Source organism: Manduca sexta, chromosome 24, assembly GCF_014839805.1.
Source record: "Manduca sexta isolate Smith_Timp_Sample1 chromosome 24, JHU_Msex_v1.0, whole genome shotgun sequence".
Classification (NCBI taxonomy): domain Eukaryota; kingdom Metazoa; phylum Arthropoda; class Insecta; order Lepidoptera; family Sphingidae; genus Manduca; species Manduca sexta.
In genome coordinates this window covers 1,026,236-1,054,227 of record NC_051138.1, presented here as the reverse complement: position 1 = coordinate 1,054,227, position 27,992 = coordinate 1,026,236, and the positions used below count along the sequence as shown (strand labels likewise).

General features: G+C 35.9%; 1 protein-coding gene across 1 annotated transcript; it reads left to right on the top strand.

The window, feature by feature from the left end:
• Nucleotides 1–26,624, top strand: LOC115440469 (ATP-binding cassette sub-family G member 4). Its single transcript, XM_030164791.2, has 8 exons — nt 1–96; nt 12,505–12,689; nt 17,085–17,393; nt 18,836–19,410; nt 22,687–22,881; nt 23,512–23,907; nt 24,222–24,322; nt 24,806–26,624. Exons 1-8 carry the CDS (start codon nt 64–66, stop codon nt 25,304–25,306), a joined length of 2,295 nt encoding a protein of 764 aa, XP_030020651.1. The 5' UTR covers nt 1–63; the 3' UTR covers nt 25,307–26,624.
• The last annotated feature ends 1,368 nt before the right edge of the window (nt 26,625–27,992 follow it).

Here is a 27,992-nt window from a genome sequence, read left to right as displayed (position 1 = left end):
TGTACCGATGGTCGTGGGTTGAGGACGCGTGTGTATTATTCTATAGTTGTGACATCTCCAGTGATGTTCGCGAACGTCAGCGCGACTTGGGTGCAGGTCTGTTTTACGTGATTTATTTGTGTATTATTTTTAGACATTTGTGTATTCGTTTTTATTTTTAATTTTATGAAGGTTTCGATTTTTTATTTATGAGTAAGGTTCAAAAGCTTAGTTTACTTTACTGATATTATTAAAAATAATAAGATTTTTTTTACCACTTAAACATGAATATTTGTTTCTTTTTTTATAATGTAAATAACCGTAACAAAATATTTTCGTTAACAATAATGTTGCCGATAAATTTCCAGATAAAAATCTAATGAACAATATTTACATAGATTAATGTACTTATTATAATTAGGTAATAATAATTTATAATTATAACGATAGAGACATTGTAGGAAAAATATTATTCTTATGTTTTATAAAGCATACTATTCATTAAACTAAAATTGAAATATTAGTATTTTAAAATAATATTACTTCTTTTTTTTGTTGGATTTTCGATGCTTTGGTTATGTATAAAAATTACCAAAAGATCAGATAACTTAAACATGCACTTTTGGCGAGAATATTTGTTATTCATTCAAATATTTGATTTGGGCACAATATTAGCATACATGAAGACAAATATGTGGTCTGACATAATAACGCAATCTAAAAATGACCCTGTATATATTGTAAAGGGTAATTACTGTACCGCAAAAAATCAATAATAGAACGAAAGTAAGGCACGAAATTTCTGGACCCCAAATGCGCCGTGACATGCAAATCCTTATCAAGCACGCACTGCGTATTTGATTAAATTACCGATGAATTCGTCAAGTACATCTGCACTCCACGCAAACGACGCAAGGAAGCGAGACAATAGAATAATAGAAGCCATTATATGCAGTGATATCTTCCTGTTATGCTTCTTGAGGATGTAAATATTTGATATTTCACTAGTCTATTAATATCCTGGGCTAAATAAATAACTCTTGATTCGGTATAATAACTTTTTATTTCAATGGTCCGTAATCTTACAATTGGAGTTGTTAATTTCAGACTATTACCTTGATATGTGAGGATCTGGGCGGCAGGTTACTGCGCGGGCTTTCTACCAGATTGTCAAAGGAGGATTATGTTTAGTTTTGAGTCTCATTTGTTACTTAAGGCCGTTACTGCCTACATTTGCTGATGAGAGTAGATTTAATGAACTTAGCAGTGCATCCTTCAGCTATCAATCCAGCAATCTGGTAGTCGATTAAGTTAAACATGATGCTAAAGATACTATGCTTTCTCTTTCTTTCTAGAAAAGAAGGTTCAGGTTTCTATGGATTTCGCGGCTGTGGAATATTTATCGTAGTGGATATCTCGGCCGTCTCTCTGGATTATGTCTTATTTTACATTTAGTACATGATTTATTAAACCCTTGGCAAAATTTTAAATATAGCTCGAGTAAATCCATTTATATTTCAGATAAAAAACAGATCTTACAGATTGGTTTCAGATATAGGATTGAGGCTCTAAAGTGACATGAAATCTCGATAAAACTCGAGATAAATACTCGACTACAGCATCTGGCAATCCGACGGCAATAAACGGCCGTGACCGGTGTGCTTGCGAATAAAAGCCTATTGTATGTTTACTGTCACGGGAAGAGTAGCATTGTGTTTTTGTAGGGCAGAAATAGAACCAGTGGTATGTCCTGTAGATTAGTTATTTTTTTAATTAATGATGAGACAACCTCGTCTCCTATTGTTCATTGCCATGACAATACTGCCTTTTTAATCATGAATATTACATGCAAAGTCATATGTTATAAGGTTATTGTTTCTATAAACTGCTATTATCTCTACATATTATACATCAAAGTTCTCAAAAGCTATCTATCTGTATGTGATCGATTTTACTCAAAATCTTCTGAACGAATGTTTTTACGGTTTTACTAAAAGATAGTGCAAGTCTTGAGGAAGAGTTAGGTTAATAGTACATTACGGTTTTATGTAAATTGACTGAAATATTACGTTTACTGTTGAAGAGGTTGCGTGGTTGTAAAAAATCTCATGGTTCGGGATTTATGCGGGAAAATCTTTGTGACACTTTTTTCACGCGGGTCAAGCTGCGGGCACAGCTAGTTATATTATAGACAAAGAGTTTTGTTTTTTTTATTTAAAAGGTTGATTTACACTTTTTGAGAATGGACACCCGGAGCCCACATGAGCTAATTTAGTGCAGTCTTCGTGACTAATAACACAGTGATTAAGATTCCGAACCTAATTTCAGATAATTACATACATTTTTTTTACGTACGTACGTATTGTTACGATATCTGATAATTTATTAGATTTTATGACGAGTATTAAGGTTGTTTGCGCGTATAACAAATATAGACGATAGATATAAAGTAGGTAATAAATTAATTATATATCGCGAGGAATTATGAAATTTGAAAATAACAAATTAGGATGTAGAGTACTTGGACACTTGTAAGTGTTTCATTATAATCATCATCACCCATATAAAGTCCACTGCTGAATATAGGCCTCCCTCAAAGATTTCCAGACGGACCTGTCGAAAGCGGCCTGCATCCAACGCGTTCCTAAACCTTTATCATGTCATCTATCCAACTTGTTAGTAATTCTTTGTTTCAAATTCTCATGAAATCTACATTTTATTGATGAGCATAATATTTTGAAATAACCTACTTTGTTCATCTATTTTGTGAGAATTACTCCCCAAAGCATCAGGTGTTAGGAATCTACTAGATAGGTCTATTCCTTTTAGGCCGACAATGGATTCTAGCATTGCATTTGTTTATGAGCACTGATAAGATACGATTTCCAATGACTCGCTATAAGTCCGTGACCCAAACTACGTCCAACTGAATAGGTTCATGTTTTTTGTGTCCGCGCAAACGACCCGGAAGTAATACTGGTCTTTGACGTACTTCTTATCGTTTTTGTCTTAAAAACTTATTTATACAGTATCATTAAATCCTTGAAAGTTAGACTTTGGAATTTGTAGCGTACTTTGTTTGGTGTACACACATCTGCCAGCTTTTGTTCGAGGCTTCGCCCGTGTGAAGGAGTTTTTTGGGATGAAAGTCCCGCTATATATTTTCCCGGGTTAGAAAGTAGCCTATAACCTTCCCGGGGTCTTAAACTATCTTCATACCAAATTTCATAAAAATCCGTTCAGTAGATTTTGAGAAAATCGATAATATACAGATAGACAGAAAAGGGGACTTTGTTTTATAATATGTATAGATCTCGTAATGTAGTGTATCATTTTAAATTATTAATTTTGGATTTCATCTTTGTTACGTATTTGAGTTTACATATTTGTATGTATAATGTGCATGTTAATATGAAGAGTTGTTGCAATGAACACTTTTACACAATATATTAAGATTAGACCGTTTATCTATAATTTTGTCACTGAGATCGTATTAATACCAGTTAACGAAAAAACAACTTTGTTTATTTGTTGTTAAAGTTCTGTACCATCAAGTACTTCTACTCACAGTTTTTTTTAATCTTTGGGGTCGTTAGCACTTTGCGCAATTTTAAATCGTCTATTTTCACAAAAGCGTGACCGAAGTTGTCACGTCACGGTTTTGCGTAATAACTATCTTGATGTTTAGAATTGGTAATTTCATTCTTATGGTGGTCATCTAGTAGTCGAAATTCGACTGTAGAATTTAATATATTTGTAACACAGTAATGCATAAACCATAAAAAGCGACGATAGCCTAGTTGGGTGTGGAACGGACTGCCGAGACAAATGTCCGCAGGTTCAAATCCCAAGGGCACACACCTCTGACTTTTCTAAAAAATCATGTGTGTATTCTTTGTGAATTTATCGTTCGCTTTAACGGTGAAGGAAAACATCGTGAGGAAACCTGCACATCTGAGAAGTTCTCTATAGGAATTTCGAAGGTGTGTGAAGTCTACCAATCCGCACTAGGCCAGCGTGGTGGACTAAGGCCTAATCCCTCTCAGTAGTAGAGGAGACCCGTGCTCAGCAGTGGGCAAGTATACAATACAGGGCTGATATTATTATTATTATTATTAATGCATAAACCATATTATTCATATACTTCTGCATATGAACATTAATCATTGCAAATCTCACGCTTCTCAATCAATGAAAAATATATATAAGATTAAAAATGAAATGTGCAAATTATATCATTGGTAAAACCTTGCAGCTTTATATAAACTTCAAATAAACCCCAACACATTGAACTATATAACACAGTATTCACCCATGCGGGCGCTCAATGAGAAAATAAATGTTCTCAAAATATCCAGTAATTGGCTAAAACGTTTAAGTGTTTATTTAATAAGCAAACTTGAGTCGAACTGTACTAACTTGTCTGAATTGCCTAAAAGTGGAATATGCGTCGGATATAATGCTGAGCTAGCTCCTATGTCAAGGAACGGAAGGTTGTTCGACCGTTGGTCATAGTCAGTTGCTACTGTCTATCCTTACTTATAACTCAATCTTACCTTTGAGTCAAATCTCAAGTAGCTATCAATTGTATTGAATTATTGAACAAACTAAGCTTGCGTTGACATTTAAGAGCTCGATCCCAGCTGACTCGGCGCTATTAAACGAACAAAACTCAGCTGTTAAAATCAGTCACGTATTGACTTAAGATGTCATTTGAGCTGATGTTAATATGGTTTATTAAATAAAGACAATCTTAAGCTGCTCATTTTAATATGACGGTGTCTAGTTGATAGAGCGAAACAGTTGCATATATTAAAACGGCTTGAGACACGAGTTGATTTATTTAAGTATATTTCTTAAGAATTAACTATAAAACAATTAAGTACATACGCGTGGAAAAATATCTTAAAAATAATTCATTGTTACTACTTGAAATAAAGCCCGAATACTGGCACAACGAAAAATATTTACGTGTACCTATTTTCGGTTAGGTTCTCTCGAGAAAACAGATGTCTGCAACAAATTCCTTGCTATATAAGAGTTATGAACGAGCCATAACGCTCTTATTGTGTGGAATTTCGGTCGTGAAATGCAAGATTCCAGCCCTCGGGATCTGGTGTTGGAATGGAGAAGTAACATTTTTGTACGCCATTACACGATTTTTGAATTTGGAACTGTTTGAATTTAAATAAACTGTAACTGAACAAAATATGTTAAACATTTTTAATAAAATAAAATTACATAATCTCTCATTCTAAATATTATCATTTGGTGAAATTCAATTTGATTTTAATAATCACGCAGGAAATTACACGGGTAAAAGATACGAATTAATAAATTTTAACATTTTGACTCTTGATTACAAATAAATATATTTGATGTTGATATTAAATATAAGTAATAAAAATAATTTATTCACAAAGCATTACGATTTTTTATCGCGTCTGTATTAGTTGTTACACAATGGAATGTCGCATCTTTTTAAAATGCATTAATCCTTTTCCTGTTCATAAAAAATATTAATTTTTTGCTATAATTAGCGCATTATCGTTTATCGTACAAGCAGATCGAATTTAGTGATATAGCATCAGCTGTAACAGTAGGTCTTATTGCACCTCACTTAGGTAATGATAGAGTAATCACGCATGCGTGGGTAGGCAAGTGAAAGTTATATGCCTTTTATTCTGTATTGCCAACTGCGGCTGAGTTGTATTTCATTTGTTTTTTTTCTGTGTGTCAGACAGTCAACAGCGGGAGTGACTTGCGAATGGGATACTGGAATCCCCTGGCTTAGCGACTGTAGGGGGGGAATTTGGGAGGGGATGTGTGGGAGAAGGAAAATGAACCTCTTAGGATGGGCGAAGGGGAGAAGCCTAGGACAAATTCGCGAGTATCTACTCATAGGCCTTAAAGTGTAGTAACAGCCATGAGGTATACACACTGAACTGTGCCTAGAGCCGCGACAATTGTTCCTCCGTCCCTGCGCTCAATTGGTGTGAATGCAGAGCGCACAAGAATTACCTTGGGGGTATTTTATTTTGTTTATCCGACTACTTGGCTCCACTTTCGTTAAAGTCCAGTCAGGGCTCAAAAGAATAAAACTCAGAGTCAGGGGGTCAGTTGTTTCTAAGCTGAGCCTTAGTAATAATCTAAAAAGATATGTACCACTGCTACCTTTACTTCTGGTGAAAACAAAATATACCGTCTTCAAAAACCACTAAAAACCAAAAAAATATTTAACATAGCTTATATACTGATTACCAATTTTGGAGCTGGTGCCTACGGTGAATTATCAATCGGTTCACCCAGTCAAAAGTTCTGAAGAAACAAACAAAAAAAATCACTCATTATACCTATAAGTAGGTGGTCGCATGTCGCATAGTTATAGAGGCGTTATCTATTTGATACTAGTAAAGGGCCTAGTCGAGGATCCTTGAAAAACAACCTTAAGATTTATATCCCTACTAAAATAGTTATCTAAAGGTTATTTTTCTTCAAAAGTATATTCTTTATCAAAAGTTATTCTGGCGTATCGTTTTTTTTATCAGGCATTTAATTTGAAATATATTCTGGGTCTAAAGGTCTATTTTGAATTGTTAGCATAAAATTCATTCATAAATTCCAAGAAACCAGAAATAAAACACCATTCCAACAAATCGTTTTCAATTGGAATATTTCGAGACATCGCGTCAGACGGTTCCAATTTAGGTCTTTCTGAAACTAGGCAACGACTTTACACAATAACATGTGGGCGTCTTCCCACGAACAACTTTTCCGGGATGGAATTTCAATATGTGACTCAATTTATGGGAACAGTTTTGCTAAGTATTGAAGCGTCGGTGACGTAGCATATTTAGTACTATCGCCTATAAGAATATTTAACATAATATAGTATAGTACCTCGGGATAGTAGTAATGCGTGTACGATGACACTTGGTTCGAATCCTGGATTGAGCAGTGATATCGGGTGTTTGCTCAGTATTAGCAGAGTTTGAAATTTATGCTCGATGTGGCAATAGGCTTGCTACTTTTCATATAATGGAACGGAATACACATGAAGATAAGTGGTGCCCTGATGGCTCCTGTGCTTTCCCTTCGAGGATAAAGGCGTGATGTAATTTTATTGTACAGTGATAAGCCTTTCCATATGTCGCCTTATCGAAGATGCGGCCCTCAACTATCGCTAGAAATGCATTTCTTATTGGATGCATAGAGTAGAATCTCGTAAGGTATCTCTATGGTGAATGTTACCCATAAATACGTTGGCCACTTTCTATTCTTTAATATTCATATTCTTAAATATAAATAAAACCATTAAATACGATATTAATGGAGCAATAAAATCAACAATGAATTCACATTTAACAATCATAAAATCGAGATATCATAGCTCCTGTTACAATGTAAAGTATCATAAATAATGTTCTGAAATCTTGTTTTACAAGCGATATATCGTCTGTATCTGATAACTTATCGGACACTGTCAATCTGTGTGGTGATTTGATTTTTATACTCGTAGGACGAGAATAGCGAGATTATCTAGACAGGTTGTCGTTTTATAGTGATTGTTAATAAACTGTACCTTTAGTTACAACGGTCTTCAATTCTGATCTGTTATTATCTTTATATATAAGAAGTAGCGAAGGGTCCATACAGCTCCATACCTGTCGTAATACCTGTAACCCTTTCATAATTTATATAAAATCTAATTAGAATCATTAGAACGGTTTGCGGGCCGTAATTTATGCATATTACCTACATATCGTGTCGGGTTCCTTTTCTGAAAATGTTGCGTTTTGCCACTGAGATGCAGTCTCAATATTTAGTTATTACATTGGCTAGTTGCTTGTTATATCTTTTAAATTGAAATGCAATATAGCTTGCTGTTACTTACAATACAAAACTTGGTATTACTTCTCCAGACGGTTTCTTGCTGAGAATTTAGTAGTATTTGTATATCTAGCTGCAATTGGTTTCATTTACTTAAATTATACTTAACTTTACGCCTATTTACACGCAAATTGCCTGTCACTTCGTCACAGGCTTCGTGGATATCCGTGTCACCCTCTAAACTTGATACTCATAAGCCTGAAGCTATTTCTAGGCTTCCCTTACAAGGCATGTATATGTCTTCCTACTATGTTTATTTGTTAACATTGCTGTAACGTAGCGTTTCTTAACAATGCGATCTGTAATGAGCTTACTTGATCTTAAAGCAAAGAAATGAAGGATTCTTTTGAAGGTGATGGACGCATTGGTTACTGTTGTCTGTTTATTGTTATTGTGTTTCTTCTTCAGCCTTTGGAAGTCCACTGCTAAACATACGCCTCCCCCAAAGATTTCATTAGAGCATTTGCTTGATAATAATTTCTTGTGTTATACGTAACGTTCAATTTCTGCCAGGAGTCTGCTCGTAAAAATAAAACTTTATTACGTAGTTCATCATTACTTTGTTGCTTGGCTCTTGTGTAATGTCTTGTTTCTGATATAAAGTCCGTAAGTCAAATAATCAATGTCTGCCTACAACAGATTATAAGTAATAATTAAGGTAGGTCAAGTCACAGGCTATCTTTAATTGCGTTTATTAACTGCATAATATTGGTAATGTCTTCAGAAACATAAATTATTGCGATATATTCTATAATATAATGAATGTGATTGTTTATTTATGTTTATTGGTTTAAATGTCTAAACATTACATTCAAGATGACAACTTTTAAAGTAGATTTTGACATTTATTGTAAAGTTCGAAGGTCACCACTTTGATGAACCATTTTCAATGACTGAGCCACTATGGTTACCAAAAAGGGTTTTAGAAGACTGGAAACGGCATAAGTCAATTAGAAATTGCTCGAAATATCGATAAAACTATTATAAACATCGGTATACGAAGACATTGGTACAACACAGACAAAACTCACTACAGTATGGCTTTCCTCTTGAAATACATATTCCGTGTTACTATCTCCTTTGTACTTATCTGCCTGAAGTAGCTGAGCTAGATAAAACAGCAATTTTTTCATTAAGCAAATATGATTACAGTGATTTACTCTGCTCGTAATAACAATATGATAATCCAGGACTTTGTTACACAACCTTAATTCCTAAGTTTTCTACGAAGCGTTAAATGAAGTTTTTATGTAGATGGCACAAGGTCGACGAATCCTCGACGTAGCCTTGCTCCAGTTGCCTATCCTTGTCCGTTGAATGTTACGCCCACGCACCAGGTGCTCCTTGTGAAATGACTTAGTCGCAGACATGTGAGTTGAATAGGAATTGTTTGCACACTTATTTTATGCGTCGTTTTCATGTTTTCTTTTTATCTGGTAGACTAGGGTAGAAGTTCGCTCATCTTATATTTAATGTTTCGTCGGTCTTCTTCATGTTACAGCTCCTTAATAGATCTGGGTTGCTGCTAGGCCTGCTGATTTTGCAAGAAACCCTTGTCTCTGTCTTCAGCACTAAAATTGTTTTTTTCTGGAAACGTCAGCCTTATAATAGATAAACATGTTGCCAATGATATCTTTTAATAAATATTGTAAACTATTGGTGTGAATGCAGAGAAGTATAAAGGACTTCTGGGTTTTTAAAAAAATAATATTCCCGGAAGAAATGTATAGTCGGCTGAGACCAAAAGCAAAACTATTAAGTTTAGTTTTCGGTCCGCAACGCGCGTATCAATCTACTTATATCGGTTTCCTAGACATTAAACAAACCGGCTGAATTTCATTCACATTTTAAACATTCCTGATGCTAATTTAAGAACCCGGCACGAATTTAATATCAATTGCGTCAGTGTTTTATTGTATAGACAATATAGATTAATTCATTAGTCACGTGAGATTGAAACTTACGTCAATACAATGTTTTTTAGTTTTAGATATAACTTCCTTTTTGTCAGAGATCTGCATTTTATATTTTCTCATCTAACTTAGCCATTGTTGCCCTAACAACGTCTACAAACAATGTCGGAGGAAACAGCTGGTGTAGAATAAATAAAAGCCTGACCTTTTGGTTATGGGTTGTGATACCGCGATCGAGCGTGAAGGCACGTGCAAGTAGTTTTGTTTATAATATAAAATGTTACGTAATTATTTACTTAGATGCGGTTATAATTTGAAATATGCCAAGTTTACAAGAGTGTTGTTTCCGTATTGAAGGACATTGTAATAAGTGTTATTATTGGGTATTCTGTGGGTTAGCCTCTAAGAATGAAGATCGTAGTCCACTGAAACCTTCGATTTGGGTTTTCTGACTCATTAATACTGTTTATGTGGAGCAACTTGCTCGTTTAGTTACTCATTTACTATGAATCAAAAGATTATTTAGTATCTTCATGTCATCATTGAATTACATAGTTGATGAAATTGGCAATAAATCAAATCTTGTATCTACACAATCCGCGATCATTTGTGATACATATTAGGTCTGAGGTACTGATATTCCGGTTGCGACCCGCGTGAATATAAAATAGATCCCTAGATATTGTTGGTTATTTTCCTCAAATAAATGCCTAAGACGTGACGCGCATGGGTAGGCTGAAACTATGGCATAGCCGTAATCTAGTGTTTGGTAAATTAAGGTTGAATTTGAAACAAATGTGTATACTACATGATATTTTTGTGAAAGCCAAATCCATCAAATACCCTTCAATGTACTTATCGCACCAATGGTAAACAAAACAATAATATATAAGCAACCACCAATCTACATAGATACACTTAATAGTGGTGCGGTGAAAAAACGAAACAATTAGTTATAAACATGAGTTCGAAGCGACAATACATATAATCCTAAGAGTTTTCACAGCGAATGCACGCCCTTGCACGAGGGGATTTTTGCTGCGGCCCTAGGCACATAGTCCAGTATGTATATCTCATGGTTGTAACTACGCATTGTCGCATATGAGGGCTCGCGAACATTTTTAGGCCTCCCTCTCCGCCCCTCCTCCACACTTTCCTTCCCCAGATATCCTCTCCCAACTTTCCTTCAGACCTGTGCAGTTGCTACGCCGGGGGATTCCAATATTCCCCCGTTTTCCTCCGGTGTGGACTGCGGGGTCCGATATACAAAAAAAAATACATATAATCAAGTGTGGCAGATAGCAATCTAAAAAGGCACCTGATTATAAGTGACGCTAATTTTATTTACGTCTTTGTCTACAAATGGTACGCGTGTGCTCAAAATACCCCCACAACGTCATTTAGTGACGTAGTCAATTAATTATTCAATATCGTCCATTGAAACGATTGATTTTACTATTTATAGATTTGGATCTATTTATAAATCTTTTACGTACATTAAAGGGCAATGTATTCCATTTGTTGATTCAAGATAATTAAATGGTCGAACCGTACATTAATTCAGTATTATTTATAGAATTTATCTTAACGGGGATGATATGACGTTAATATGTGACTTAAAATTATTTTTCATAAATGTATTCACGATCTCCTTAGCTTTGTGTTTATGTGGTGACTAAAAATACGGCCAGGTTATTCAGATCCTCCAGGGGTTGCAAGCAAGCGGTTGGTTTTAAAAACCAAATCTACTGTTTTCTCATCTTAAATGTTCGTCTAATTTTATAATTTCTTCGGTTTTCTTGGCGTTTATAACTGCAGGCACACTCACCATCGGCCATCCCTTTCCTTCGCCAGATAAAACATTTTTTTTGCGTAATTTCCCAAGAAAAACATATTATCCCACCACGACCGTATTAATAGCCCGGTCAAAGCATCGGTTATGCCTTCCCACGTCATACCTCTAATATTTATGAATGTAGCCGAATACACTTAACCAAAATATATATAGGTTACAGATCATTCTAGGGAGTCAGTTGTTGCCTTGTCACCGTTGGTGTGTTTATATCGGTGAGAGTAGGTCTGTCTCGTTTTTAAGATTGGTTTCGTGAGAGTGGTTCGACCTGTTTCTTATTTTAGTTTGGTATTTTTTGGGCTTTCTGGTATTTCCACATGTTTTGGTAGTGTTGGTAAGATATGTCGATGTAGGTTAAATTCGATTTCCTAATGATTTTACTAAAATTTTGATAAACATATGAGATCTAAAGGCATAATTCGCATGATCTTGAGTTACACTATATTGTTGGTTCATGGTATAACTACACTTTACTGAACGTACTCTGAAACGTAATGTACATTTACTGGGCTAAAGAAACACTGCTCTTCTACATCCCATTCAGTTGTTAAATATGAAAAGATCATTATTTTGGGGAACATTTCTCATTATTGTGAAATACGTCTTTATAAGTAGTTCTGTCACATTTATAATTAGATAGACGATAAATGACCAACTCGAAGCTGGGTAGTGGGCGTCCGCCCCATTGAGGTGGTAATTACATACGTAAAGGGGATTCCACTACTGTCCGAGATGACACATAAGTACATAAAAAAAAATATGTTGAAATTGATGTTATGTTAGCGAGAATTGAATTCGAACTACTGATTCTAAAAAAAAATTCGTGTAGACCAGGTTTCCAAATACTGAATCTGATTTACTCTATTCCAGGGCATCAGATCTCACGATGGTAATGGTGCGATGACGTCAGGCCTGAAGATGGAGTCGAAGGGCACCCAGATTCACCTGCCGTTGATGGGGCGTGGCAGCCGCGGGGAACTCAACGACAAAGTGACTTTCTCACAGGTCAAGTCGCCTCCATACTCCGAGCAGCTCAACAATGGACAGCTTTTAGGGTAAGATCTTCACAATATTATCGATTTGATATTTAATGTGTTGGGACGACGAGGTACTGTGGCCAGCATCATGGAATGCTTGTTATATTCTGAAGAGATAAACTGTGAATCGTTACTGCGTAGAATCTCCCAAAAACTTCCCATGTTACGTAAAGTAAGCTACCAGTTCAAGGCGGTATGCCGGTATGGAAAAAATTGTTTAGTATTCCAAATCAGACGACACGTGGGTAAAAACTGGGTCACAAAGCCAGTGAGACGGTATTCCACTCCCTCGGGGTTAACAAGGCATCTGCATACTGCACTTTTATTACCGAAAAAAGTTTCGGCGATTTTCTCTTCGGTTCTTGAGTTACAAAAAAACAAAGTCTATCTGTAATCCTTATTCATTTTTAATCCATTTCAGGAGGCTGTTGGTACGCTCCCAACTCAAATCTTATCATGCTAGATTTATAATTCATGAACAACACAAGCTAACAACACACCTTGAACTTAGATTGAAATTCAGACGGTCCGCTATTCATTTCAATGTAACTAGGTTAATCATAAGCATTTTGAACATACTACTGTAATATTGTAACGGGGCTTTATATTTTGGTATTTTTCGGTAATGACGTCAATCGTTAGTCAGTTATCCACACGTGAGGTAAAATGTGAATGTTTGGGGTCATAGACGCGCAAGGACAAATTCTTCACAATAACTGTTAAGTATAACAATGGCAGGAGACTTGATTGTCTTGTGTGAACATATTTATAAAAAAGTAGTAGAAAATGATTTTAAAATTCCAACAATGCAGATATTATAGTACATTTAATAATAATTGAAGCAAAATAATACAGTATAATTAAAAATGTAAAATATATTCACAGATATTTTTCTAATACGGCGTATAACCAACTTTCATGCGAAACCTCGTGAATATGAAATGTTCCTTACAATGAGAGGAGGTCTTACTTATCCCGAGAATTTCATGACGACGGATTTCGATTATCTGTTTGCTGGAAAATGAAATTGGGACAGATTTTCTGAGTTGTGATCGGGATCAGACGGTGAAATATCTAGTTATTTATAGACGAATATAGCTTTGGTTATTGATAGATTACAAATTTGTTTCTTGTAGGTTTTGGATGAAAACCTCTATGAGTGTTAGGAAGAGAGCTACTGAGACTGATTTGCAAATGAATATGGAATCTGATTGCTGTCCTATCAGAATATTTCTTAGGTGATGTTCTTTGACGACACAAGCCTTATGAGGGGTTATGGGTATATTACCCTTAGCTGTACATGAAAATCTGTTATTATTTCCATGCATTTTGGACTTGAAAACAATAACTCAATTAGATCATGTCCATACTTTTGTTTTATGATCATTAGGTATAATTACTGGTCATTATGAGACGTAACATCTGCCTCAGGCCAGCGAGCGCAGCGCATTAATTTACATTTTAAATATCTGGCTGAAGATATTACTCGACCTGAATTAGCACCAGGGATTGGTCCTCTAACCTTCTGTTGTATAATACATCCTTACTAATATTGTACATTGTCTGTTTGGATACCGTTAAATTATTAACACGATAGTAAACCAAGCTATTTTATATTCAAAAAATGCACGGTCCCTTTGGAATTTTTATTTGTGCAAAAGCATTTCACGCGTTTGCAGTTCTGAGCAAAAGGGGGTAAAATATAAATCAGTATTCAGTACAATGGGCCGCCCACGCAGTGTGGGTGTTGCGTATTAAGTAAAAGTTCACCAAGTTAATTGGATTGTTGTTTCGCGGTAACAGTGTCCTTGGTTATTAATAAGTATACAAGTAACCTGAAAGTATTGTTTACGGTTTGAAGCCTTCGTAACACAAATAATTGTTTTGTTTGCTTTAATATCGGAAGTTTCTTTCCCTGGCGAAATGATGCCAGAACCAGCTTTTTAATCAACGGAATCCATTTCCCCAGACTAAAGCATCCTCAGTAACTTACTGACACAATTCTCAAGGCCTTGCTTTTAAAATCGAACAAAGGTATTATAATCGTATTTTCGTTGTTTGACCAGCTGTCTTACTTATTGAAAATAGCCAACACCATTTGGTGGATAAACGAATACCCAGACAACACAATCCGCCTTAGCAACAGCCGATTACTTTCAAATGCTTTGCGCTGGCAAATAATGAGCCATATACGCAGATGCGTGATGTCACTATAGGAAAGTAGATGAAAGCAGATTACGTACTTTTTTGGCAAACATACAATGTGTTTTGAGGTCATACAATCGCCATCACATAGGTGAGCAAACGATAGACGCTACAGAAATGAATAAATATAACTAGATCAAGGACAGCACAGAGATATATAATACATGAAAGGAGAACAATATTGTAAAAGTTATAACTTCGAATTTGAATTTTCTTTCTGGTAAATTGCGATTCGTGGTCGTACTAGCAGAAAGTCTGGCGGTATTCTATAGCTGCAAAAGACCAATAATTGGGAATATATCACAAATTCTATGTTCTAACAAAGATTAACAACTGGAAAGATGAAGGCTATTGATTCGTTCTCCAACTGTCTCCAATCGCACGAAATGCAAATGACAGTATTATCGGCGAGACAAATGCTCGCACAACAACACACATTAATACATATAAAACTGTCACTTATGAAACTATTGCAAGTACAACAATTGCTCGTGACTTTTCATGGATAGACAGTTTATTAAATCGAAATGCTTTACACACATTAGAGTTCATTTAAAACAATCATTTCACATCACAGAGGACATTGTTAAAAGCAATTTACTTAACAAATACACCAACTTGTTTCTACCGCGATGGCTTCTGAATTGTCTAAAACTCTTCTGATATTCATTACGGTCCCAAAACAGTTAACGATCCACCTAACCATCTATAAGCAAACCCTTCATTTGCATAGCTAACCTTAACTTCCTCTCGTTGGAATAGATATCTTGTTGTAATGGTATTAGGTTAGTATTTAGATTGTCAGGTAGACGTTTGTATCAGTTCTGCAATAGTACCAGGCCAGTTGGCAGCCAGCCAGCGTGTTGTAACGTTGAATAACAAGAGCAATAGATGGGTTTATGCCGGTTTTTATACTGAATTTCGAAGGGATTTTTGAACGGCTTTTGGGAAATTCGAAAATATTTGGTAATAACAAATCCTGGGGATTCATTATAATGCTTTTGTATGCGTTAAAGTCTGGGAAGAATTATTTTAATATTTGTATTGGCTTTCTTTCATAGCTATGGAGATTTATTCTACAGTTGATTCTGTTATTAGGCAAAAAAGTCTTAACAAACGCTGCATTTCTATTTCGTTGAAAAGAACTTTGATTATAAAGATTGTAATACAGCTTAAGGCCTTACGAAATTCCATAGATTATCTTAATTAGGTATTAACTCCATTCATTATGGACTCATTTAGGCAGATAAATGGCTTACTTCAACTAATAGGCTCCTGAAATAGTATGAGCATTTTGTAGATAATGCTTTCATTAATTTTCATTTCGACTAAATGGATTACCTTCGATTTATAGTAAAAAATTAGAAAATCATTCTTTAAGGTAATTTATGGGTATCGATTGCTACTTAAAAGATGTTTTCAAATGACGTCTACCCCAAATTTATAAATGGTTTAAAAAGATAAAGCATAGTCTCAAATCAAGTAAATAGAATGAAACTAAAAAGATGGTCAGTTTTAATAAAATATTTGTAGTACAAACCCGCCAGACGTTAGTCTGGATGTAAGTTTGTTTTGTCAAGTCTGTGCACAAAGCCGAGAGTCCTCACATCGATTTTATGTTAAACACACATCCTTGAGCTAACATTTCGACTCGTGCTGCGCTTTCGTATAAAATATTTATTTTTGGGAAATATTTTGAGAAATTTAACATACGTACATACATAACATCACGCATTTATCCCCTAAGGGGTATGCAGAGGCGCAACTAGGGCACCCACTTTTCGCCAAGTATGTTCCGTCCCATGATGTGATAGGGGGCGAGCCTATCGCCATATCGGGCACAAATTCCAGACTCCGGGCTGATACTGAGCAGAAAAACCCAAATATCACTTTGCCCGACCCGGGATTCGAACCCAGGACCTCAGAGCGCTTTTGTACCGGACATGCAATACAACTATGCCACCGAGGCAGGCTATTAAGAAGAAAAAGAGAAATTTAAGCTATGTAAATATTATTTATTGAACAGTTTACCATAGAAAACGATAATCCACTAATCGCTCTCAAATCTTGGCAAGTTTTGCCTTTCGTGAAATATATATGAGACAGTCTTTTATTAGGCAACTAATGAAGTTAATTTTGACTTCTAAATTCAGCAGATAAACCAAATGTCAATGAATATTTTTTCAAAATCATTTTGAATTGTTTCAGCGGATCACAAATGAATTTATGCAACGGTGGTGCAGGCACCGCTGGTATGACGGGCCTAGTTCCGAAGATACCCAACGGTTACGGGGACCAAAAGAAACCGATGGCGTCCCTCACGCATCTTCCGAAGAGGCCGCCAGTCGACATCGAGTTCTCCGACCTTTCGTACTCTGTCAGCGAGGGTCGGAAGAGAGGATACAAAGCTTTGCTCAAGTGCATCAATGGGACCTTCAGGTCTGGTGAGCTGACGGCGATCATGGGACCTTCTGGCGCCGGGAAGAGCACGCTCATGAATATTTTAGCTGGATACAAGTAAGTCAAAACATAAAAACATTAACATACTACGTTATTTGGAATATACTGTCATCAAAACCATGTTTCTAAGAGTTCATCTTGATCAAGATTTAAGGATTCATATAAATATTTGAAGATCCGTCCAATTGTCACGGGAATACACTTCGCTGTCTAACGTAATTGACTGAATTTGTGTACTGAGCGACGATTATTAAATTAAACGGAATTCTTTAAATTAATAGTAGGTCTGTCTCATCAATTCGTTCCGTTTCACACACTATTGCACATAAAATGATTTAAATAGCATAAGCGTGAAAACATATATTGGCTTTACCATAATTCTTCGAATGAGCTCAATATATCAGGTAAAACGTTCAAACAAGATTGACAGGAAATTTTTCATAACTGGGACATTGTACAATATTTTACAAGCCAAGTGACCTGAATAACCTTTGATTTGATTTTCGCTTTCACCGTTGCAAGACGTCGCGGCGGTTGGTTCCGGGTAGATTAATATATTTATCTTTATGAGCTTGAGATGAATCAGTTTGTAACAGCATACACTTACGTGTTTAGATTAATTAATGCTTCTTCTGGCTTGGTGTTTGTTTTAGATCGGTAGAATTCCGTCTTATAAATCTAAATAGAAAAGAAATGGAAACCACTCTTAATCTAGATTCAAATTTTAAGTAGTTCTGCGTGTATGTAAATATTTATATTTTGTAAATAAGGATATTCTGTTCAGTAACTAATAGGGTCAACATAAAGGTTTATTTTACAAGATTTAAAATTTGCCTGTTATTGATTATAATGAATGTAGTCGCTAATGTATAAATAATATTGTTAAAAATGCATTACTTTCCATAAAAGCATAACATTGTGGTTTATATTGCCAAATTATCTTGTTTGTTTGTTTTCTGATAAATGGGGTTAAATTACAGTGATTCATTCCCTGGATACGAACGTTTAAAATCTGCGGAATTTGTTTATATTCAGGAGCGACTTCCTCGCATTATAATGTTCACGATTTGTGAGTCACATTCTCTTGATGAGCATCATTTTGTTATACTAATGGGAGGTTTCGTACTTTCTTAACATTACGCATAATGTATAAGCATATCAGCCTGTAGGATGCGTAATAATATTTACTTTAACTTTGAGCAGTGTCAAATCATTCTAATCTAAATTGGATTTGCAATCTGTACCTTTCTGGCGTATTAAAAGTTAAATACGTGGCATTATTATTTACTTAAATAACTACAATGTCGCCAATTAACAAAATCTAAATCTTATATCTAGGTTACTCATCCATTGAAAACTGGCAACAGGAATTGAATATATTATAGCATTTACCATTATAAAACCTCAACGTACTGACGAATTCGCTCTCGGAAATATCTATTGGAGCCCTGCCAAATTCTTTTACAGCGTTGTTTGACAACAAAATGCTTTTTTTTCAGAACGTCCAATGTCAGTGGTTCCATACTGATAAACGGGAAGGAGAGGAATCTAAGAAGATTCAGGAAGCTGTCGTGCTACATCATGCAAGATGACTGCCTGTTACCACACCTAACAGTCAGGGAAGCGATGTACGTCTCAGCAAATTTGAAATTGGGGAAAGACATGAAAGGAACGGCCAAGAAGATCGTCATTGACGAGATCTTGGAAATGTTGGGTCTGGTAGAAGCTGGAGATACAAGAACTATCAACCTATCTGGAGGGCAGAAGAAGCGTCTGTCCATAGCCCTAGAGTTAGTGAACAATCCTCCTGTGATGTTCTTCGACGAGCCTACCTCGGGATTGGACAGTTCGTCTTGTTTCCAATGCATATCATTGCTTAAGTCGTTGGCCAGAGGCGGTAGGACCATAATATGCACCATCCACCAACCGTCCGCACGTTTGTTCGAGATGTTCGACTTCTTGTACACGCTGACTGACGGCCAGTGTATATACCAGGGGAAGGTCACTGGGCTGGTGCCTTTCCTTTCATCCATGGGGCTACACTGTCCGAGCTATCACAATCCGGCTGATTATGGTGAGTGATTTATTGATGAGTTGAAAGTGCTGTATTGTATAAAAGAAGTGTAGATATTAGGATCTCATATTCCATTCCCCATAGTTGTCATATGGGCCAACTAAAAATAGAAGTTGTCCCAGATACTTTATGCCTAAAGAAATTGCCCGTTAGATACTTGGTATGATATAATGTAGTTTTTCACCATAGTCTATGCTTCAGTCTATACTATTCTGCCAAATAGATTGCCTTTAATATCTCAGTCAAAGGCCCTCTCGAAATATCGATGGTTAAATTTACGGGGATCGCCCTCGGATCCAAAAATAAAATTTCAAAATGATTTTATAAATATCGAGTGTATTTTCTATAAGTGAGAACTTGTTTTTGCTTTATGATAATTTTTAGCTGAAATTGTTCATGGTATAAATAAATTAATATTCCTGTAGCATACTTTTATGATATTCACATGTTTCTAATAAGATATTAATAACACATATACATACTTAAAAAAAAGACCTTGAGGAGCGTTTAATTGACCAGTTGAGATATTTAAAACAAGTATTCTATTTAGATATATTGTCTGATATTAACGCAAGAACCTTGTCTATAAATAAAGTTGTTTAATTCAGATTCACAAAAACAAATATGATGTAATATTCCAATTGATTTATGATTGTAGAAACGTCTTTTAGGAAGACAAAGAGTGGCTAAAAAAATTTGAACATTGTAGCGTCCCTGCATGATAATAATACGAAGGTAGTTGACTTTGATATTGGCATTGAAGGAAAGATTATATACAAAAACAAATAATGGAAAAGACAGTTTGCAGCTGACTATTCAAGCAATGCAAATCGTTGTATATTGTAGTAGAATTAGTTAATTAGGTCTCTTGTATGCCTTGTTGTTTGGTAAGGTAACAGCGTCTCTCAATACCGCTTCGTACCAAATATCATTGTTGTTGCGGTTTGAATGGCATTGTAGTAAACGTGATTATCTCAAGACGGCGTGTACAGTGTCACTCTGTTTGATTCAAAGCTATTGCTTTCAGTGCCTAAGTAAATTAATTAGATTCAAAATCATTCTTTTTGATCCTACTCCACTTACCATTTGATGTAGTGGGGTCATTTAGTCATGTCCGTTTCAAAAAGATCACGAATTTACAAATGACTCACAATTGGTTATAACAAAACGGACACAATTAAATGTTACGCGGAAATAACAAACAATGATTGTTATGTACGAGGCGATAATTTAGATATTTTTATACAAAGATCAAATAAATAAGTCGTAGTACTATGTTCCATCATTAAGTCTGATCACTTATCTATTTTTTAGGTCGAATATTGTTTATTGTTTTGGATTGAACCAGATAAGATGGAGCGATGATTTTACTATTCTAGTTTTGTTTGTATCTGGTAACCTCTTTGCGTATTGAGGTTGTGGAAACGCTCTAGCCGTTTATTACATTTTAGTTTCATTGAACTTTCCAGTTATATTGTTTGGGGCTTATTTTTCTTTATCATCTGTGTCATTGTTGGTTTAAAATTGAGAGTATTTAATAGTTTACGTTATTTAGATAGTTTAATATTTTACAAGTTCTCGTTATAATATTAATAATATCAGCCCTGTATTATATACTTGCCGACTGCTGAGCACGGGCCTCCTTTACTACTGAGAGGGATTAGGCCTTAGTCCACCACGCTGGCCTAGTGCGGGTTGGTAGACTTCACACACCTTCGAAATTCCTATAGAGAACTTCTCAGATGTGTAGGTTTCCTCACGATGTTTTCCTTCACCGTCAAAGCGAACGATAAATTCACAAAGACACATGATTTTAGAAAAGTCAGAGGTGTGTGCCCTTGGGATTTGAACCTGCGGACATTCGTCTCGACAGTCCGTTCCACACCCAACTAGGCTATCGCCGCCGCAGTTCTTGTTAGGTACCCATGTTATTAGAATTCTTGAATTTTATGTTTTTTTCGTCTGTCTAGTCTCCTCCTGGCATCGTAGCAGAAACCGCTGTACCTGCTATTAAATCCCTTTATTATGAGACGCAATTTGGTATCTTATGGACTGAGAACTTCAATTCAATATTTGTGTTAAAAGAATATTATACGTAAAATAGGTACAAGTAACTTTTAAACACAGGTTTAAAGAGCTTTATTCTCATAAGAAATATAATTCATTTCACTTATAATGATATACATAAATTTGTTACTTAAAGTAGGAATATTCGTTAGTCTCTGTTACTCGTCGCGATAATATGTAGCTTAAGTTTATTTTTGAAAGTATTTACACTTTCACTGTCTTTCACATTATTCGGTAATTTATTGTACATCTGTGCACCCTCATATAGAATGGTCTTTCCATAGTTTGTTAGTTTAGTCCATCTGTTTTATATCTTCATTTAAAATATAGATATTTAGGTGGCACAGTGTCATTGTAATTGAAAACGAAACAATTGAGCTAACACAATGTATTGTAATGACTCCTTATTGCTGGGACAATACGGAATTAAAAAAGTAGAACATTCCGTTGATGATCTCATAGCTCGCTGAATTTTAATGCCCTTCGTTATACGTGGACGTCCTTTGTCTTTCTTTTGAACAAAAACTATTCTTAAATGATATGTACGGAATAGGGATTAAATACTTAATTATAAATAAGAATTGTGTGGGAAAGAGTCACATAGATTTGGTGTGAGAGGGATTGATTACTATCAATATTTAAAGTCAAATAAATCTTAAAAATAGAGAAATGACCAAGTTATATAATATACCGGGAAGCAAGTATCGTAATTCTGTGTTGCAAATCAAATTAGAATATATTATTATGTTTGTCAGTGATATGATGACATAACAGTCGTAAGTCATAAATAAGAGAGCCCTTAAGGTCGTTAGTTACATCATAACCTAAAACCGTCAATATGTATGTTTTCTTGTGTAACTTTAATAATTATTACTTTACTAACATTCGTCACTTATTCATTTAGGCTACTATCAATATAATATATACTGATTCAGTCATGGACAGTTCCTTGCCGGCCATTGGAAAAGAAGGAATTAGAATTTGCATCGAAAATTCTAATTGGTCCTACAGTTTCTTAGATAAAAGACTAAACATAAATGCATTGAACTTCTATAGCCTGACCAGAAAAATAAAAATCTCATTTTTTTGGTGTCACTGTTGCTTTTGTTTTGAACTAACGTTTTCAGTTCAAAAAATTAGTTGCATACTGCATTTTCAACACAATATGATGTTTTATCTGGATCTCACGAGGTTACTTTTTCCTTCTAGTAATGGAAGTAGCAACGGGCGAGCACGGCGATTTTGTCCATAAGCTCGTGATGGCGGTGAACAAAGGCAACTGCGGGCGCGGCCAATCATCATCATCATCGTCATCGACGTCGTCGGTGCCGCAGAACGTCAACTACAACAATCAGAACACTAAGAACAATGCTCAGAAAGCCGAAGCACTCGCCATTGTGATAGGTGATATATAATTTTTATTTTGGAACTGCACATGGCTACTGGTGTCAATGTAGTCTTTATTACTACATATAGCAAACATACTACTGCTAATTACTAGAGTTTATTAATTGAATGCTCTCTTAAGTATACTGCCTCGGTGGCGTAGTTGTATTGCACGTCCGGTACAATAGCGCTCTGAGGTCCTGGGTTCGAATCCCGGGTCGGGCAAAGTGATATTTGGGTTTTTCTGCTCGGTATCAGCCCGGAGTCTGGAATTTGTGCCCGATATGGCGATAGGCTCGCCCCCTATCACATCATGGGACGGAACATACTTGGCGAAAAGTGGGTGCCCTAGTTGCGCCTCTGCATACCCCTTCGGGGATAAAATGCGTGATGTTATGTTATGTTAAGTATACTAGTTTTGGTCTTTCGGCTAAAGAATATTACCATTTCTTCAAATAAAATACCTACTAAGTGCATTTACCTTTTTTTTCTTTGGAACAATGCACTGGTACTAAAAACAAATGATGCTGAGCTTTCAGAATATTTGTATCCTGTAAAGAAAAACAATTTATAACTTATGTAGGTACTAACAACATTATCCTACTAAGTACATTTTATGAAAATTTAAAATCATCAATAACTTTCCAGACAAACCAACCTGCACTGTGATAGATATGTCAGAACCAGTACTTAACCCTGAAAAACAGAACCTGCCGAACTCAACCAACCTTGCCCCAGTCACCTGCACTACCTCACTCCTGGACTCCAACGAGAGCTTTAACAAGAAACCCATCAGGACTGGCTTCCCGACCTCAGGGTGGAAGCAGTTCTGGATATTACTGAAGAGGACCTTCAGGAGTATCCTCCGAGATCAGACGTTGACGCATTTGAGGCTATGTTCGCATACTGTGGTGGGGCTGTTGATTGGGTTCCTGTACTATGATATCGGAAAGGATGCTGCTAAGGTGATGAGCAATGCTGGCTGCATATTCTTCACCGTGATGTTCACTATGTTCACTGCTATGATGCCCACTATTTTAACATGTAAGTACTTGATATATGTTTTGGTTTTAAATTGGTGATTGAAATTTAGAAGTCAGATGAGAAGAACATCTTGGTCTTTGTCAAAAAATCTTCTAGTTACGTTTATTTTCACAAAGAATTCACTTATTATTCTATATGTTTACTAAAAATTGTCTTAAGATAATAGAACTCGCTTCGTAATACATTTAGACTTTTTTATCTGATGGATGAACTCAAAAACACTTATCAGACTACTATTTTCTCCTATAAATTGGATTAACTTCAAACATTGCGTTATAATTTATTGGTATTAATACATAACTGTTTGTTTGCAGTCCCAACGGAGATGAGCGTGTTTGTGAGAGAGCATTTGAACTACTGGTATTCCTTGAAAGCGTTCTACTTTGCAAAAACCATGGCAGATCTTCCGTTTCAGGTAAATATTGAAGATAATAAGTATCTTTTTTGGTGGTAACAATAAATTATTCACAGTAAGCTTTGTAAGCATTCACAATAATTAGTACCTAAATTTTATTTAAGATATGAATAGATAAGCAAATTTCTTTTTTAATAAGGCTTCCAAAAGCCAAATATTGTAATGAGGCAATTAATATCTATAAAATTTTATTTACATTAAAAATGGGGATATTTTCGCGTCCTTAATGGTAGTATAATACATGGGTATGTAAATTATACTTTAAACCTTTTTATTATATTTAAATAAAAAAGCGCATTTATCTTTTTATGTAACGATGTTACCTTCGTTCGAAATCAAGAGTTTGAATTTTATATAGGAACATTCCCTAATTGTAAAATAATCAACTTTAAAGATTTTTTTTTAAGTTACGTGTTCATATTATGATTCATAAGACATGATACACGATTAAACAGAGTCTGACATGATCACGTATGGTTCCAGATAATATTCAGCGGCGTGTACGTGATGATAGTGTACTTCATGACGGGGCAGCCGATGCAGACGGACCGCGTGCTGATGTTCACGACCATCAACATCCTGACGGCGCTGGTGGCGCAGTCCCTGGGGCTGCTCATCGGCGCCGCCATGAAGATCGAGACCGGCGTGTACCTCGGGCCCGTCACCACCATCCCCGTGGTCCTCTTCTCCGGCTTCTTCGTCAACTTCAACGCCATCCCCAGCTATCTGCAGTGGCTCACTTACCTCAGCTATGTCCGCTACGGGTTCGAGGGCGCCATGCTCAGCGTCTACGGGTACGGACGGGAGAAACTCCAGTGCTCCGAAGCGTACTGCCACTACAGACACCCGAACATGTTCCTGAAGGAGATGACCATGGACCAGGCCAATTTCTGGGTCGACGCCGGAGCGTTGAGTGCTCTGTTCATTTTTATAAGAATCGTCTCTTACTTAGTGCTAAGGTTCAAGTTGAAGATGATGCAGTAGACGCACGCACAAATCAAGATGCGACTGCCGAGTTTTTCCATATCGATCGATTCGTGGTGTGGGGCTGCGAGGCTTTTTAGTGTCGATATGCAATGTCCACTTAATTTTATGTGTTGCTTGGGGCAGATAAGTTAACGGTCGAGAAGTTGCTCTTGGAATGTACTCTTGGATCGAAGGAGGATAATATAACTAAGGCAATCACAGAGATGCAACTGGCCTAACATAACAGGTGTAATACTGGTGTAAAGGCTGTGACTGCCCCAAGGAAGTGAGGATGCCAAGTGCGTATCCAATGACGAGAGACTTTCCGAAGTGGAAACCGGTCTTAGACGACGTAAGGATCCAGAAACGCTGGCTTCTAGTGGTGCCAGATGTTAAGTTAAAGTGCGAATGAGTAGAGGGCTGTAGGCTGCAGTCGGTAGGAGTCTCATTACTTTGCTTGAGGCGTCCCTAGTGCCCGGAGGCTTGCTTGCGGTCCCGGTAGAGCTGGAGTTTGTACGAGCGAGGTAGACTTTAATTTGCTAGCTGTGTGAATGCGTCGAGTATATTGGAGTGAAATCTCTTTTGTTTTTGAAAGTAATGTGATTTTTTGTGTAAGCTTGAAAGTCATGTTTGTAATTGTTTATCTATGAGTAATAGTTGCTATAAACTGCCGTAGTGTTATATTATTTACTTGTGCAAAGATCAAACTCTTAGACATGTGATTATTCATCCTTTCCAATTCAGAAAATAAAAAATGTAAACAAATATATACTTTCAATTATATCTATATTCACTGTGATTGACAGATCTGAACAAGATTAATTAAAAAGGTTATCTTTGCTTATATTTTTCTGGTTTAGATAAACAGAATCTTGAAGTAACAGTCAGCTATCAAAAACAAAAGATGTTTGACTCGAAAGCGCGTCTTGTATTTTATAATGACACGTAGCATGGCTTCTAGGTTTAATGCTGAGGCTGCATGGAGACGGATGATGTAGTGACGGTAGTTTTCTATAAAAATTAGCTTACTAGGGCACAGGACTTAATATAGATTGTTTTTACATAACATTAGTTAGGTTAGGTTTGGAAGTTTTATAGGTGGGTCCCATGACGTTATGTTCCTTATCGATAACATCTCATTTGTATTTATTAATGTTCACAAAACTTAGGATTTACGAGTTGTATTCCATTTCAACATATTTTCTAGTTATTAGTGTTTTTAATGATACGATTTGATTGCGCTAAATTTTTGGGTAAATCTCTGTGTATATCATAATTACCAGTATTTATTATGATTATTATTGATAATAATAAACAACTGTGATTTTTATAGCAATGATTTGTTTTACTCAATCCTTTTGTTTAAACTTTAATAGAAGTTGTGTCCTTTGTGTTGACTGCCTTGGTGGCGTAGTTGTACTGCATGCGCGGTGCGACAGCGCTCTGAGGTCCTAGGTTCGAATCCCGGGTGGGGTAAAGTGATATTTGGGCTTTTCTGCTCAATATCAGCCCGGAGTCAGGAATTTGTGCCCGATATGGCGATAGGCTCGCCCCCTATCACATCATGGGACGGAACACACTTAACGAAAAGTGGGTGCCCTGGTTGCGCCTCTGCATACCCTTTCGGGGATAAATGCGTGATGTTGTGTGTGTGTGTGTCCTTTGTACAACTTACACTGATACAGATGGAGTTACAATAGGCTATAAGTGTTATAATGAGGATATTTCCTTGTTCATCAATGGTCATACAAAATAGCAAAACAATCCCGATGGAGGTTAATAATTTCTAATAATCATAAATAACGGCTATTACCATTAGTGATTTAACAAGCATGAGATAAGTCAAATGCGACAGAATCCATTCGAATCAAAAAAAATAATATTTTAGAAGGTATCCATGTGGCCTAAACAACTAAATGAGGCTGATAGACTAGTGTGCCGGCTCGCTGTGACCACATGCCATTAAGATTATATAACATAAAAAGAATTTAAAAATTGTAGATGAATAATTATGACGATCTCGATGCAAATTTTAAACAAAAATCCATAAAAGAGAGTTCAACGATGGTCATTTGTCTACAATAGTGACATCTACTGGTCTATATAAAATTTAGGGATAAACGCCATCTGTTATTTTTTCTATTAATTGCAAGAACGTGTTGTTCTGTGTTTTTATATGATAGTCTTGTTAAGAGTTTATAGATGTCGCTACTATAGCAAATCAATGATCTGTAGAAGTATTCTATTTTATATAAAAAAATATTAAATTTATTTAGACATCATTTTAATATTTGTGTTTTATTAGTTTGATGTGAAACATCTTATGGAGGGGCCTTGGGGTCATACTAACTGGTGGTGTGATAACCCACCTAACACCTTGAGCTCGTATATTTATTTATATTTTTCTTTAAAGAAAATCTGTATATTTTGATTATGCCATATTTACTTTCTTCAATAAAACATGTTTCACGCATAGTATTAATCTCAAGGCTCTTTTTTTGCTAAAATAAAATTTATTGTTGCGTCCCTCTTGTTAGTTAATTAAATTAGTAGATCGCCTGTAACAAATTATTGATTAGGTGTTGCTCGGGGATTCGTCCCCAGTGTAGCAATCCATAGATCCCAGCGAACCCTGCGAATGAACCTATAAATATAAATAATATAACAGATTGATTAATCCATGTGGAGTTCAATTTCAATGTCA

What these genes read in the sequence shown, in the direction of transcription:
- LOC115440469 (XM_030164791.2), top strand. Translation starts at nt 64, where the DNA reads ATGTTCGCGAACGTCAGCGCGACTTGGGTGCAG. An exon ending in TCAGCGCGACTTGGGTGCAG is followed by an intron (nt 97 to 12,504) that starts GTCTGTTTTACG and finishes ACTCTATTCCAG; the next exon opens with GGCATCAGATCTCACGATGG. An exon ending in TGGCAGATCTTCCGTTTCAG is followed by an intron (nt 24,323 to 24,805) that starts GTAAATATTGAA and finishes GTATGGTTCCAG; the next exon opens with ATAATATTCAGCGGCGTGTA.